Here is a 17,799-nt window from a genome sequence, read left to right as displayed (position 1 = left end):
GTTTTTGTTGCCTTTCAAACCTCGTGATAACGCATTACTGCTTGCACACAAGCACTTGCAGTAGGTTTATCATCGCTTAGCTGCGACAAGGAATAGGTGGAAAGCGCAACAGGCATGCAGACCAAATAGCCTCATATAGACCAGGCCCGAATAAGACGACGGAAGGAAGGGGAGAGGAAAATCGGCGGACGGTTCTGGACCACAAAGAAACGATGATCCTCACTGATTTCTTTTGCTTCACTGAAGATGAATTCAACGTTTTCCAGAGTTAATTCTATTAGTTTCTGAGTATTTCTGTATGTGTTCTTGCCTTCGAGTTTTAAAATTGATAGGTATATTTTTTTTATTCTTATTCCAGTTGGAATATATTTGTGTGTTTTTAATTTTGCGCTGAGCTCACAGATGAGAACAGAAAGATTCTAGCTCTCATTCTTTTACTTTCTCTGTTTCGCTCGTCCTAAACTCCTCTCTCTCTCTCTCTCTCTCTCTCTCTCTCTCTCTCTCTCTCTCTCTCTCTCTTTATGGACACTTCAGTATGGCCTCGTGCGTTTTCATGTATAAAGTGCATATACATATTTTTTCCTTCGTCCATCTGCAGATACATTCGGAGGCTTTTATGCCGAAGTTATGTTCAGGTTAAGCAATTGAGGTGCTGTTCAACTCTTCACCAAGACTGTCCCCCCTAAACCCCTCCCCCCTTACTCCGGGAAGAGAGATGCCTTTCCCCTCCCCATTTACCCTCCTCCCCAGGTCAGATGACGTCACACTATCACTGCAAAATATACCGGAAAATGGATGGGCAATTCGCTGGTAGACATTAGAGGTGCCTCACACTGAGGGACCTGTGGCAACCAGAACGAGCTGTAAGTGACTGTAAGAGATGTAAGAGACCCTTGATAATTACAGGGATTACAGTTATGAGCTTAAATAACAATCACGATAGTAAAGCATGAATGACCTTCTTAACAACAAAGGATTCTCTCTAGCACAAACATTTGGCAGCGTTAAGGTGTGAGATTCTGGGATAGATCCCAGGTATCTGTTTCAAATCCATGAAGTCCAGCTACGGCATCATTTCAATATCCCAACGTGAATAATTATGCCAGAAAATATAAATGAAAGAAACACAAAAGAGACACGAAAATAATATCGATATATTAATAAGATAACAAAAAAGAACAAGAAACACAAAATAACGCATTCAAACACATCAATGAGAAAACAATGATATGAATGGAGCAGAACAGACAACAATTCCCCTTAGAAGGTTAAATAATAGCAATGTGAATAAAAATCAACAAAAGACAGAAATCAAGGAAGGTAATGAAAGCTAAATGAATTCATACACTAAGGAATTACTCTGTAAGAGAGTATTGAACACCGATTTTTAACAAATAATATCATTTCAGAATTGACAAAATCACTAAAAGAGAAATATTACACACAACCTGGTATCACCGTCACTAATAACTGGGAATAGCTACGTTAGGCAATACCGTCTGGCTCTTTATTAAACTCCATGTGTGTAAGCAAAGCAATATCTTGGGAATAATGAGTACCCTGCTGTTTGAACAGACGACAAGCAAACGATCTGGTCATCTGTTACTATTCACTTTTTTCCTTAAAGTTAGTTTAATACACTTGACAATGGTGGTCTTTAATGTTAACAATTTCGTTGTTTCATTGCTTGCTATTTTGCTTTTAGGTTGAATTTAAGCTCAATGACGTATTCGTTGTTTTTAAAAGAATGACATATTATTCTGCTCCATATTACTCATGGATTCTCATTAAATTGGTTGTTAAGACTAATGGTGGGATTTGTCATTTTCGGACGTGAATAATGAAAATAGATTTATGACTAGAAATACTGACGTTGCTCTTAACTAAATTATTTTGATCATACGCACACATACATGTGTGTGTGTTTGTTTGTTTGTATGATGTTTTTACGTTGCATGGAACCCCGTGTTATACAGCAACGCGATCACCAAAGGCTTACGTGACTTCCGAACCACGTCGAGAGTGAACTTCTATCACCAGAAATACTACACATCTCACACCTTAATGAAATGCCCGAGAATCAAACTCGCGGCCACCGAGGTAGCTTGCCAACACCATACCGACCCCGCTATTGAGACGCTATGTGTGTGTGTGTGTGTGTGTGTGTGTGTGTGTGTAGAAAGAGGGGAAGGTGACGCCTCTTTTATTGAAATGACGTCATAAGTTGACTTCATTCTACTAAAGAAGCAGCTATTCCCTACCTCTCCCAGGATCCCAGATCTTGACGCAGCCAAATGTCAGTGATAGTGAGAACCATAAGCTGTCAGGAAGGTAATTTACCCGAACAAGGCGCCTCACTATACGTCATTATCATTCGAGGCCATAACAGTAATGCTCTAAATATCTAGGAGGGGGGGGGGGGAGATTCTGAACTTATCTCGACCTGGAGGGTGGGCGGTGGGGGAGTGAGGGGTGAAAGGGGACGTCAATTTGCATAACCTCAACATAAACTTTGACATAAAAGCGGCGGAATGTTTGCTGCAGATGGACTGTAGGGAAATTTGTATGTACACTTTATAAATGAGAGAGAGAGAGAGAGAGAGAGAGAGAGAGAGAGAGACGCAGTCACAGGACGAGCGAGAGATGCAAGAAAAGTGAGAGACAGAGAATCATTTTGACGAACTCAGAACCCAGTTCTTGGGTTGAAGCAAAGACGCAAAAAATGGAGAAAGTTCGTTCACTTCAATGTCTGCTTAAGTATACAATCCGGTGGTAAAACGCTCTCCTCACCTTCAACTCAAAAATAAATAAATAAAATAAATACATAAATAAATAGGATTTATGGTGCAATGGATTACTACCCAGAAGAAAGAGAATGAGGACTTTCACTTACTTTTTTGGCCCTTCAATTTTAAAAATTAATAAAATAAAATAAATAAATAAATCATCTTCCTTTAACCTGTCAGTTATATCAGGATTTATGCAGCAAATAGATTACTACCTAGAAGAAAGAATGAGGAATTTCTCTTACTTTGTTAGTTTTACCAACACACCACAGCTGCTTTTTCCTTGACAATGCGAATGCTGCAGTATTTTTGACCACAAAAAAATACTTTAGAAGTAAATTATTCCAAAAGCAAGTGGATTAGACCCCAGGAAAACGCTGCTTTCATCTTCCCTGATGAAAACGAAAAAAGATGAAAAAGCAATCGCTGAAGATCCATCGTGTCTTTGGGGTCCAGACCCCGTCCAATATTCTTTTCCCCTTTCTGTCCCTTGTCCCGCTCGGGTCTGGTCTATATGAGACTATCTGTTGTCCCTATCCCCGCTGTCCTTTCCACAATAAGGATAGTAAAAAAATGAGGACTGAGTAAGAAAACAAGAAAATATGAGATCTGTTATCCAAACAAGACAAAGCCATTAGGAATAAAGGAGAAGATGATTTACATCATCGGTGTTTCTCATGTAAAAGAGATTCGAGACATTTTCAGGGGGAAATGTGTTTGCAAATACGAAAGAAATTCCAGAGAATATTGCTCTTCTTCTCCTCTCGCCATTTTGGCAAGTACGTTGGAGCTGCCAAGTCAAGCTGAATGTCCAAATCGAATCTGAGGAACGAAAAATCAAATCGGGTCTGAAGAAGACCAGCTGAGACAGAGAGAGAGAGAGAGAGAGAGAGAGAAGAGGAGAAGAGAGAGAGAGAGAGAGGAGAGAAATATTTTCAGGCCGTAGTTAAGAGTGCAAGAATAGCCTGAGATCTTACTTCATAAACAAATACACCTTTTCATCTCTCTCTCTCTCTCTCTCTCTCTCTCTCTCTCTCTCTCTAAATATTTTCCACATTCGATATTTTTCAAAAAAAATCTTAATCTGAAACTGGAAACTATTTCACTCATGAAACTTAATAGAAAATTCGTATATCAATTATCCTGACAATTGCTAAAGTCAGCTACTTATATATTCCTATTAATTATAGTTATTTAACGAAACCGCGATTAGCATCCTCCCTTAGGAAGGGAGATGACAACCATATGAAGCCACAAGTACCAGCAGTCTGTATCCCCTGGATGCTGAACATTCAAAGAATGGATGGATTGAGAGAGACCCAGATCAGCAAAACAGACACTATAGGTCGCAGCTAGAGACAGTGGGTCACAACGTGGCACTAGAACCCACAGGGTAAACATATACACATCGTGTAGTAAGAAATGAAAAAGATAACTCGAACTCTTGAGAGAGAAAGATCCAGGTATCGTGTGATAGAAGATCTAATGGATATCTCATCATTTAATGAGAATTGCCCTCAGTAACTCATATCAAGTGATAAACAAGAATATCAGCAAATAATAGCATCATATGAAAATCTATTTGCTTATATATCATATCCAGAACACAGCTTTCTTGAATTGCATGTAATCGGAGATCAAACGCATATATATATATTCAAAGTAATCAAAGTCCACAATTATGTAAAATGTGTATTAAAAATACATAAAAAAACGGGAGCTTTCGTCTACTTAATCAGTAGACCTCATCAGCCGTACTAGATTTTCCATTTCAAAAAATATATACAAAAAGTACGAAGGACAGGCAGGACTCTGGAAACGCCTCCAAGGGAGATAAACCACCAAAACAAACTCTCTTAATTATGTTATTCCCTCGTTCAAATGTCTGGCCAAAAGACGAGCCGATCGTCGTGGTTGAACTACCTCCTCTGTGTGTTTCGGCTGTTTCCCTCGTCCAAAACTTCTGCATCGGCACCTGCAATGGGGGTTCTTCCTTCCAATACCTGGGCAGGAGAAAGAGAGACAACCTGGGCAGTAGGAAGTGGTGCAAACAACGTCTGTTCTAATATTTACAGTTTTAAGCACCAAAATAATTTTAAAAAAAGCATCCTCTTGGGTAAATGATTTGTTAAAATCAAACACGTTTAAAATATTAATAAGAGCCCCGTTTCAACTACTCTGCGTCTACTTGCGTTATTATCTTTGTAAATTACTCTCGCTCCTTCCCAGTCAATTACATGCCCTAACTCTAACGTATGTCTGGGGCAAACTGAACTATATTTCGATCCCAACCTACATGATCGCTTATGGTTCCTCTAATCTTATACCTAATCCACTGCCAGATTCCATAATAACCCTTATTGCAAATGAATGAATGTACATTTCTTTGCATTGGTGTCTTTTCTGTATACACTAAATGTAAAGTTAAAAGTAACAGGGTCATGGTGAACCAGAACGTCCAGAAATGGCAAATTATTGTCGACCTCAAATTCAACTGAAAAGTTAATGGATGGCATCAGGTTATTAACAAATTCTAAAAAACGATTAAACTGAATAACACTACCTTTATAAATCAAAAAGATATCGTCAACAAATCTGACCCATAGAAAAGGCTTAATGTCCTCAGGGCAACGGCTAACCAAATCAGCTTCAAACAATTCCATTTTTATTCATACCATAGCCAACGTATAAAGTCTAATGTAATCGTCAACATGGTAACGAGAGGGAGGGCTTCGGATTTGTGATCCACAGTACATAGACAAGGAAATGAAACATATAAGAGAGGTTTTCACGAGACTGGGATACCCAAAATTTTTATTTTATTGACCCAGCGTTTGCCAAGGCTAGAAAAAACTTCTTTATTAATCCACCGACCAGTGGAAATACGAATTCAAAGTAGTCAGTGTATTCCGCTCCTTATCAATCATAGTTTGGAAAGGGTGCAAACAAACATTTATTAAAAAAACAGAATAGGGAAAATAGGTTGGATTTAGCTTTTAGGTATAAATACCTCGTTAAAATCAAAGTTGATTAGGAATCATGAAAAAGAAAGGAAAGACGACGTTGGAGTTTATGTGGTACCGTGGTAAAGATTGCAATAAGGGTTATTATGGGGGAATCTGGCAGGGGATTAGGTATAAGATTAGAGGAACATAAGCGATCATGTAGGTTGGGATCGAAATATAGTTCAGTTGCCAGACATACGTTAGAGTTAGGGCATGTAATTGACTGGGAAAGGAGCGAGAGTAATTTTACAAAGATAATAAAAAACGCAAGTAGACGCAGAGAGTAGTTGAAAGGGCTCTTTATTTAATATTTTAAACGTTTGTTTGATTTTAACAAAATCATTTACCCAAGAGGATGCTTTTTTTAAATTATTTGGTGCTTAAAACTGTAAATAAATTAGAACAGACGTTGTTTGCACCACTCCTACTGCCCAGGTTGTCTCTCTTTATCCTGCCCAGGCATTGGAAGGAAGAACCCCCATTGCAGGTGCCGATGCAGAAGTTTTGGACGAGGGAACAGCCGAACACACAGAGGAGGTAGTTTCAACCACGACGATCGGCTCGTCTTTGGCCAGACATTTGAACGAGGGAAATAACATAATAAGAGAGTTTGTTTTGGTGGTTTATCTCCCTTGGAGGCGTTTCAGAGTCCTGCCTGTCCTTCGTAACTTTTTGTATATAATTTTTGAAATGGAAAATCAGTACGGCTGATGAGGTCTACTGATTAAAGTAGACGAAAGCTCCCGTTTTTTATGTATTTTTATACACATTTTGACATAATTGTGGACTTTGATTACTTGAAGATTTTCCCAGTCACGTTATGGTGATTTTTTGTTTTTTTAGATATATATATATATATATATATATATATATATATATATATATATATATATATATATATATATATATATATATATAATTGCCATATATCCATTTAATAAAAAACATGAAACAGATAAGCAACACTGAATTAATACGATGGTCATTAACCAAGAAGGCTTCATTTTCCTATCCATGCTTGAGACCGTCTTGAGTCCCATATATTTTCACATGGTAGTTATAACAAGTAAAACCGATTTCAGTTAAGTCCTTATTTCCCGTCCTCTACTTACACTACAGCGTTTCAACCCCAGTCACGAAAGAGTCTTTGGCAATTCATCAAACACTTGGAACGAGTGACAATTGGCTGTGTTTATTGCAAATGAATTTCGTGGTCCAAGCGGGATACAAATGTGTAAACAATGACGTAAAAATGAACACATTTATATTATGCAGGACTGAAGTAAAACTATTCACATTGTCGACTCTCGAAACAAATGTCAAAATCCAAATGATTTTCAGGACATTTAAATTGACAGATTTCAAAGGTACGATCCACCACCACGTAGTAGCCAACGTTCATTTCTTCAGAACTTTGGGAAACAACTCTGGGTACTGTGATTGTGTCGCCTTTTATATTCGATATTAATGACTGACACTTCGCTTCGCACTTACGAGAGTCATTCGTTCTAAACTTCTAATTATTTTCATTGGAACGATTTACTTTTGTATGGTAAATTTAAAAAAATATATACGCTTTGATTACTGTGACAGTTTCAAGCAACTTGATATTTTTCTTTAAATAGACCTAGTTGTAAAGTTACCTGAGTCTAATTTACCCGATTCTAATAATTTAATTAAATATTTAATAGCCTGCTTTTGAAAAAGAAATTACCCAGTAGTTTCATGAACTAGAAAATTTCGACCATTTTCTTTGAACTAGACAATTTCGACCATTTTCTTTCAAACTCTTCAATCTTGATGAGAATCTTGTCAATAGTAAGTCCATTAACGTTTTAAAGATACTGATAAATGCCTAATAATCTAAGATAAGTTCTTGATTAACGATGCTACAGCATCATCTCAACTCCATGATACTTGGATTTCATGACTTGCAATGCCGGTTTTGTCCATAAGTACTTTTTTCTTTGTGAATCTATCCTTTATTAGGTCAGTATTTCCTTTTTTATTATCTTTTAGATAATATACTTCAGCTTTCTCCAATGAATGTTACCATCATTTTGAATAAAAGTACTTGTTTCTTTGTGAATCTTCCTTTATTGGGTCAGTGCTTTCCTTTTTTGTATTTTCCGTTTTTAGATAATATCTTCACCTTGCTCCAATGAATGTTACCTCTTTTCGATAATAATATTACTAAACATTATTCAATTTAAGGTTGCACTTTGATCCAAGTGATCTCGTAGCAGATATGGTGGCAATCCTTCTTGCCCACCGAGGATATTAAAGAAATCGTTAATTCAAAAAACCTGTGCGTATTTTCGGATGAATCCATCAAGATAGCTCTTGGACATGCATGGAAATGGAGGACCTCCACCACCACCATCTATAATTCAGTTTTCCAATCCGGACCCGCGAAGTTTTTAGATACAGGCCCACTGCAACCACGACATATTCATTTCTTTTCTGTCCAAAAAAATCACGCTTTCTTTCCATGAATTATTCAATAGCACTCTCTATTTTCTCTATCTTTCAGTGATTCTCTCAGTGATGCTTGTTCATGACTGCATTTGTTCATTTACTTCATCTCTTATTGCCCTCCAGCCCTCATCTCTTGTGCACGTGTGTGGTGCGTTCGTATGTGCTTTGTGGAGGTGGACTTAATTAGAAATTAAGGAAGTATTGCTATTCTGTTCTGTCTGTGGGTCTTTCTTCCAAAGTGTATATCATTTTGGCATCTTCTGTTATAATACCAAAACATATGTATTATAAATAATGCTATATGCAGAAAGTATGGTAATAACTGCTTATAACAGTTTACCTAAACACATCAGCAGCATTGCAATGAATATGCTTCCTTTTTTTCAGACAGTTGAATATGCCCATTCAGACTTCGACAACTTCCTCTTTGGGGCACTTCTTTCACTTCCATTAACTTCTGCTGCTAATATTCCTCTGCTTTTGCTGCTGTTTCCTGTAGCTGTTTCTGCTGTTCTTGCTGCTGTTCCTGTAGCTGTTTCTGCAGTTCTTGCTGCTGTTCCTGTAGCTGTTTCTGCTGTTCTTGCAGCTGTTCCTGTAGCTGTTTCTGCTGTTTCTGTAGCTGTTTCTTCTGTTTACTGTAGCTGTTTCCAGTAGCTATTTCTGCTGTTTCTGCTGCTCTTGCAGCTGTTCCTGTAGCTGGTTCTGCTGTTCTTGCTGCTGTTCCTGTAGCTGTTTCTGCTGTTCTTGCTGCTGTTCCTGTAGCTGTTTCTGCAGTTCTTGCTGCTGTTCCTGTAGGTGTTTTCTGCTGCTCTTGCAGCTGTTCCTGTAGCTGTTTCTGCTGTTCTTGCTGCTGTTCCTGTAGCTGTTTCTGCTGTTCTTGCTGCTGTTCCTGTAGCTGTTTCTGCTGTTCTTGCTGCTGTTCCTGTAGCTGTTTCTGCTGTTCTTGCAGCTGTTCCTGTAGCTGTTTCTGCTGTTCTTGCTGCTTTTCCTGTAGCTGTTTCTGCTGTTCTTGCTGCTGCTCCTGTAGCTGTTTCTACTGTTTCTTGCTGCTGTTTCTTGCTGCTGTTCCTGTAGCTGTTTCTGCTGTTCTTGCTGCTTTTCTTATAGCTGTTTCTGCTATTCTTATAGCTGATTCTGCTGTTTCTTGCTGTTGTTCCTGCAGCTGTTTCTGCTGTTCTTGCAGCTGTTCCTGTAGCTATTTCTGCTGTTCTTGTTGCTGTTCATGAAGCTGTTTCTGCTGTTCTTGCTGCTGTTCTTATAGTTGTTTCTGCTGTTCCAGTAGCTGTTCCTGTAGCTGTTTCTGGTGTTCCTGTAGCTGTTCCACTAGTTGTTTCTGCTGTTCTTGGAGCTGCTCCTGGAGCTGTTTCTGCTGTTCTTGCTGCTGTTCCTGTAGCTGTTTCTGCTGTTCTTGCTGCTGTTCCTGTAGCTGTTTCTGCTGTTCTTGCTGCTGTTTCTGATGTTCCTGCTGTCGTTCCTGTAGCTGTTTCTGCTGTTCTTGCTGCTGTTTCTGCTATTCCTGTAGCTGTTTCTGCTAGTTTTGTGACTGTTCCTGCCTTTCTTGCTACTGTTCCTGTAGCTGTTTCTGCTGTTTTTGCTGCTGTTCACGTAGCTGTTTCTGCTGTTTCTGTAGCTGTTTCTGCTGATTTTGCTGCTGCTGTCGCACTGGCACTATTGTCCCTGGCGAGATTTTATGATGCACCGTAACAAGGTTGGAAGTTTAACGAGCGCCATCCACGTATTGGCGAGAGGTTCATACACCCCACCCCGAGCTCCCCGCATGAGTGATTGGCCCCACGAAGGGAACTTGGCGGGTGAATGCGCCAAGTCCGCTTATTCCTTCTTTTCAACCACACGAGAGGGATGGGTTCCGTCGACTTTCGTATTTTGCCCTTTTTTCTATATATATATATATATATCATATATATATATATATATATATATATATATATATATATATATATATGTGTGTGTGTGTGTGTGTGTGTGTGTATGTGTGTATGTATGTATGTATATACATATTTATACATACACACACACACACAGGCTAACTGAAATTATCCATGACATGCATAAAGAGATACTGCTGCTATAAAATATTATTCACGAGAGCCCTTTCTCTTTACAAATTCCGTAGAAAAGCGCTGCCTTCGTCAATGTTCCTTGGAGTTCTTTATACAAGAGGAAAACAAGGTAAAATGTTAAAAATACATGCATCAGATACTACGAAAGCACCCTGTATTTCTGACAAGTTAATCGCGCGAGAACAGGGTGACATATCCAAACATTCATTCGCTAAATCATATACTTCAAAATAAAATTCAAAATAAAATGCATAGGACTAAAAAAACAATCCGTCAAACACATTAGGAACAGATTTTTGTTAATAGAACGAGAATAGATAATTCAGCAGGAGTATTGTAAAAAAACAAAAAAAAAAAAAATTCCAAAATACAAAATTTGTTCTACTCCCCCTCTCCGAGAGACACATAGAAAATTCGGCAGAATTCAACAATAAAGGGAAGGGAGAGCTTTCCAAAACAGATTAAATTTGTTGCACCTCCCCTGTCCATCGATTCGGGGCATGAGTAATTAATTGGCTGCAAAGGGCAGACCTACAGGGCTATAATGCCCCTGATTGACTTTAATGGCTGAATTAATCAGGGACTCGACTGCAGTGTCTCCTCCGCCGCCAGACTCCTACGTCTGCCCCCATTGAGAGCCACTGAGCTGCTACTACTACTCCTGTCAGGGACTAATCACCGTGGCGATTTCGCGGATTTATGAATGATTATATACATATATATATATATATATATAATATATATATATATATATATATATATATATTATATATATACCTATATATATATCATATATATATATAGTATATATATATATATATATATATATATATATATATCTATATATATATATATATATATTTATATCGAGCTACAAATGTCCTTTAATATCTAATTCGATCTACCTTGGAATTAATATATTTTCATATATGCTAACCGAAGGGGAATTTTTTTCTCGATAATAGACTTGCCTGGACCGGGGCGCCAACCCAGGATCCTTTCAAATCCAGGAACGTCAGTGAAGCTTTTACCTACTACACTACCGCAAGAGGCTAAAAGTTCACGTCGCCTCTCACCCTGAAATACCTTTCGCGCGCGCAGGTAATTCGCTGGTTTGGAGACAACATCAACCCACCTCGACTCCGGTAGTGTTTGTAGTGCTTTTGACAGCACGTAGCCAATCTATAAGTCATATCACTTTTCGTGATTCATATAACATATATCGAGCTACTTTGTAGCTCGATATATGTATATGAATCGGAAAAGTGATATGACTTATACATATATATATATATATAGATATATACATATATATATATACTATATATATATACATATATATATAAATATATATATATATATATATATATATAAATCCTTATAATATCGCCGTTTGTTAAACTATATAATATATATATATATATATATATATATATATATATATATATATATATATATATATATATGGATATATATATATATGTATATATATAAATAATTTCTTATATATCGCCGTTTGTTAAAGTTAGATATATATATATATATATATATATATATATATATATATATATATATATATATATATATGCAGAAACCAGGTACTGTGTCGTACCTCTAAGTAAATGGGGGATACATCCACAATGAAGTAAACTCCTCTTGTAGATTAAAAATTATATTCTTGTACAAGATTAAAGCTTTCGACCATTTTAGTGTACAAGACCACAATTGATGGTCGAAAGCTTTAATCTTGTACAAGAAATATATATTTTTAATCTACAAGAGGATTTTACTTCATTGTGGATTGTATCCCCATATCATATATATATATATATATATATATATATATATATATATATATATACTATATATATATATATATATATATATATATGTATGTAGTATTATATAATATAATATAAATATACATATGAATCACTCTAACAAAAGGCTATATCGTCGCTTTCAGTGGCGCAGAGAACGAAGGGCGGAGGAAACTGCAGCAGGGCACAACTGACTGACTGGGCCATTACAGTCAATCAGGCGAGTATTATATTATAGCCCTGCAGGACAACCCTTTTGCAAACCAGTTAATTGCTAATGCACCAATTCGTTTCGTTCGGTTCGTTCGTTCGTTCGAGAGAGAGGAGAGAGAGAGAGAGAGAGAAAGAGACGGTGGAATTAAATTTGCCTTTTATAGAAGACTATTTCGAGAGGCTCATTTGGCTGGCTCTACTTTTAGCCTAGTTGGCTCTCTCTCTCTCTCCCTCTCTCTCTTCTCTCTCTCTCTCTCTCTCTCTCTCTCTCTCTCTTTTTGGTAGCGAATTATCTTTTTTCTTTATTTTCAGAAGTGCATATATATATATATATATATATATATATATATATATACTATATATATATATATATATAAAAAAAAAAATATATATATTTATATATATATATATATATATATATATATACATTCTATATATATTTTATATATATATATATGTATATATATTTATTGAGAGAGAGAGAGAGAGAGAATTTTATTGCGCAATGCCAACCCATGGTCATTTAAGATAAGCATGTCAACGATACCAAGCGCTTTGGAGACACAAGAGAGATTAACATGATGAAATTTCCAAACTGGAAGAAACTAGAATCATCGGTTCTCTATTACTTGTGACCTCCCTTACAAAGGTTTCTCCCCGAAATAAAGACACCACTCTGTGTCCCATTACCGTCAGCAATTGGGCAATTCTTTGTCGATTGTTGCGAGGAACAACTCAAACTCAACGTGGGCAAATGAATACATTGAATTTTATCTTCGAGAAACTACAGCGCCGTTTAATAAAAATTAAATTGAGAGAGAGAGAGAGAGAGACAAGAGACGATCGTCGTTAGATTAAGCCAGCCTTATGCTCGCACAGGCTCTTGCTATTCAGCAGCCCGTAAATAATGAGAGAGAGAGAGAGAATGGTTTAACTCAGTGGTTCTCAACCGGGCGAATTTCAGCGTTTCGGGATGGGAGTGGGGGGGACCTTACATACCTTACATCTTGTTCCGGTTGCCCCAGGTCCCTCAGTATGAGGCACCTGGGAGGGGGGGAGTAACTATGACCACAAATTGGCAGGATATAACTATTTGACCTTTATGAGAGTACATTTTTCTTCACGCTATGAAGATCGCACCCATTAAATAACTTCGCGTCGTTTACAACGATATGTACAAAAACAATATCAGCGCTAAATCACACTAGAGTTCAGAATCGAAGAATAGATAATATTCAATACATACTATAGCAGAGAGAAGACAGTCTGACTGAAAATGCTCGTGACTGAAGCAATCAGGCAAAGCAATTAATGAAAAAAATCAAACAAAACTAAATAGGGGGTGAATAAGAGCATAGGATAAACGAAGAATGAATTATAGCTGGTTCACTTAAGGTAGAGATTCTTGAATGAGCCCTAAGTTTACGAGATGTTTGTTTGGCGGCCGCTGATAGGCTGGTACCGGGAAGTATAGGCAGCTCCCAGCCAATCAGCGGCCGCCAAACAAACGTCTTGCAGGCATAGGGCTCAACCAAGAATCTACCGTAAATAAACCAGCTATAGTAAAGGAGAAAGAAGCAGGAGATCAAACTGTAAGTGAATATAGATAGAAATATTACGAATGATAAATAACAGAAACATACACTGTCACGTGATAAGTGTTAATGAAGAGAGAGAGAGAGAGAGAGAGAGAGAGAGAGAGAGAGAGTTCAAATTCGACGAAACATAAAAACAAGAGAGAGAGAGAGAGAGAGAGAGAGAGAGAGAGAGAGAGAGAGAGAGAATCCCTAATGAGAGCATAACTAAGGAAATTCCCTTAATAACATCGTCTCCTAAACTCCAAAGGACGCACTGGACCAGCAGCAGCAGTATATATGTATATCTATAACCAGGTTTCCAATACAATTCTCGGTAAGTCCGACTACCTAACCGCCTCGCTAATTACATTTGCAATTAACTTATCAGGTATTCATTCATAAGCTTAGCGTCAGTACCAGATATACAAAATTAAGTATTATTTTTTCGCCATGAATTTTCATAGACGAAGGCACACAAAATATGTATGCACATAAACACCCATCATACATACATACAAATCTATCATTAAACCCATGGTAGAAAGGTAAGCGAAACATAGACATTGAACCAGTACTTTCGTAGTATATTCTATATTTTCAAGTGTGTGTGTGTGTGTGTGTGTGTTCTGCATTCAAGTGATACTGTAAGGCTATTAAACACAAGAGTCTTCAAGTCAACTGATTATTCCAGGGATCTGACTTGATTCGCTTTTGATAATTATGCTGACGGTAATATAATTAAAGGTGAGCAGCGGTGTATGCTACCTAATTCTGCATGTTTATATATTTTGTATGCGTGTGTGTGTGGAGGTGAAGCCGTGAGACCCAAACGCACATGCGCCAAACGAACTACGTCCACTAAAAAATCGCACACACCCAGCAATCTTGGAAGCTATGAACACTATGTCTCAGACACAGATAGCATAGCTTCGCATCCGATGTGAATGCCAGCAAAAGCCACGTAAGGCCGTGGCAAGCATGGCTACCACAGCGTGGCGCGCATAGCATCGCATCCAAAGCAGTGTTTTCAAAACGTTAATAGACATATTACCGATTACACATTTCTCCTGAAACATGAGGCATTGAAGAATGCTGGTCGAGATTTTCTGGTCGAGTAGATAACTGGGTAATTTATTTTTAGGGGACATATGTTAATAAAATAAGTAAATGATCTCCGTTTCAGGAATTGAGAGAAATTTTATTTTATTCTTTTAAGCAGATGACTGTCACAGAAACGAGAGTGAAATTCTTAAAATTTATAACAGTGATCATTTTGTTAAATAATTAGGGAGTGAAAATAAATGTATTTATTCTGTTAAATAATTAGGGAATGAAAATACACGAAGCCCTAATGTTCTGAAGCAAACTATTAGCCTTGAAAGTGGAATAGAAAAGTTAACACGCTCACAATGCCACTATTGTTTTTCAAAAGTTCCGTTCAAATGAATATGACTATGTGATGCTGGTTCGCTCCTTTGAAACCTGACAATTTTAATTTCCGGAAAATCATTTGGATTTTGACACTTGTTTCCAGAGTCGACAATGCGAATAGTTTTATGGCCAGTTCTGCAGAGTAGCAAAACAAATGTATTCATTTATCGTCATTTGTTTACATTTGTGTCCCCCAATTGAACCACGAAATTCATTTGCGATAAAAACAGCCAATGATCATTCATGCCAAAGTTTTGATGAATTGTCACACTTTTTTTTCTGATGATTCGTCTGAAACGCTATAGTTGGCGATTTTTTTTTTTTTTTGTGACGATTTTCCTGATACGCTATAGTGCGATTTATTTTTCTTTTTTTATTGATGAATCCCCTGAAACGCTATAGTAGGCGATTTTTATTTAATGATTTCCCTGAAACGCTAGTTAGAGATTTTGCTTATTTTTTTTTATTAATGATTCCCCTGAAACGCTATAGTTAGCGATGCACCTCTCTCTCTCTCTCTCTCTCTCTCTCTCTCTCTCTCTCTCTCTCTCTCTCTCTTTCTGCTAGTATTAAAAAATAATTTGGAAACTGTATTTGTTTAGAAAATGAGATTTCAGGCTCGTCTTACACTTTTATGCCTTACAAATATTTTCCTCTCTCTCTCTCCTCTCTCTCTCTCTCTCTCTCTCTCTCTCTGCTCTGGTTTTCAGAGTCCTCAATCTTCCTCATTTGATTATCCGTTCCTCAAATTCGATTTGGACATTCCGCTCCACTTGGCCGCTCCAACATTCTTGCCAAAATAGAGAAGGGGGGGGGGGGGAGAAAAGGGTCCAATAATCTTGAATTTCTTACGTATTTGCAAACTATTTTTCCCCTGAAAAAGATCCCGAATCTCTGAGAAACATTGTTGCTTGTGGCTTCGTTCTAGTTCGCATCATGGCGGGCTTCATACTTTTCTATAGTAGATTCAAGTCAACCGTGCATTTGATGTCTAGGCCAGTCCCTTACGACGCTCCTCATTGGCTGTTGATAAGCCAGTCACTCACAGGGCTAGAAACTCTCAGTCTCTCGAGAGAGTTCACATAGACAGGATGCATGTTCCACCTCTCCTGAGGGATACTTTTGAAAGACGTATCCCTCAGGAGGTGGAACATAGATCCTACCCATGTGAACTCTCGTGAGGGACTGACTTTCCAGCCCTGTGATTGGCTTATCAAAAGCCAATCAGGAGCGTCGCAAGGGACTGGAATAGACATCAAATGCACGGTTGATGTGAATCTACTATAGTATTCTTACTTATTCGTTTTGTTGGCTTTCAAACCTCGTGATAACGCATTACTGCTTGCACACAAGCACTAGTAGTAGGTTTATCATCGCTTAGCTGCGACAAGGAATAGGTGGAAAGCGCAACAAGCATGCAGACCAAATAGCCTCATATAGACCAGGCCCGAATAAGACGACGGAAGGAAGGGGAGAGGAAAATCGGCGGACGGTTCTGGACCACAAAGAAACGATGATCCTCACTGATTTCTTTTGCTTCACTGAAGATGAATTCAACGTTTTCCAGAGTTAATTCTATTCGTTTTTGGAGTATTTCTGTATGTGTTCTTGCCATCGAGTTTTAAAATTGATAGGTATATCTTTCTGATTCTTAGTCCAGTTGAAATATATTTGCGTGTTTTTAATTTTGCTCTGAGGCCACAGATGAGAACAGTAAGATTATATCAATCATTCTTTTACCCTCTCCGTTTTTCTAGTCCTGTGACTGTAGCTATCTCTCTCTCTCTCTCTCTCTCTCTCTCTCTCTCCTTTATGGACACTTCAGTATGGCCTCGTGCGTTTTCATGTATAAAGTGAGTATGCATATTTTCCTTCTGTCCATCTGCAGATAACATTCGGAGGCTTTTATGCCGAAGTTTATGTTGAGGTTATGCAAATTGAGGTGCCGTTCACTCTTCACCAAAGCCACCCCCCACCCACCTCTTACTCCCGGGAGAGAGATACCATCCCCTCTCCATACCCTCCTACCCAGGACAAGATGACATCACACTATCTCTGCAAATTATACCGAAAATGCATCAGCAATTCTCTGGTAGACATTAGAGGTGCCTCACACTGAGGGACCTGTGGCAACCAGAACGAGCTGTAAGTGACTGTAAGAGATGTAAGAGACCCTTGATAATTACAGGGATTACAGTTATGAGCTTAAATAACAATCACGATAGTAAAGCATGAATGACCTTCTTAACAACAAAGGATTCTCACTAGCACAAACACTTGGGACGTTAAGGTGTGAGATTCTGGGAGAGATCCCCAGTATCTGGTCTCACTCCATGAAGTCCAGCTACGACATCATTTCATATCTCAACGTGAATAATTATGCGAGAAAATATAAATGAAAGAAACGC

The 17,799-nt window shown here is 37.9% G+C and overlaps 1 protein-coding gene across 1 annotated transcript in view; it reads left to right on the top strand.

Annotated features, from left to right (window-relative positions):
- The window catches only part of LOC135206861 (uncharacterized), a 16,241-nt gene extending 6,268 nt beyond the window's left edge, over positions 1-9,973 (top strand). The window contains exons 2-4 of the mRNA XM_064238345.1: positions 8,657-8,906; positions 8,954-9,060; positions 9,398-9,973. Of these exons, the coding sequence (XP_064094415.1) occupies positions 8,657-8,906; positions 8,954-9,060; positions 9,398-9,973 (933 nt within the window). The remainder of the gene's footprint in view (positions 1-8,656; positions 8,907-8,953; positions 9,061-9,397) is intronic.
- The last annotated feature ends 7,826 nt before the right edge of the window (positions 9,974-17,799 follow it).

Source organism: Macrobrachium nipponense, chromosome 31, assembly GCF_015104395.2.
Source record: "Macrobrachium nipponense isolate FS-2020 chromosome 31, ASM1510439v2, whole genome shotgun sequence".
Classification (NCBI taxonomy): Eukaryota; Metazoa; Arthropoda; class Malacostraca; order Decapoda; family Palaemonidae; genus Macrobrachium; species Macrobrachium nipponense.
This window is presented reverse-complemented; position numbering and strand designations above follow the sequence as displayed.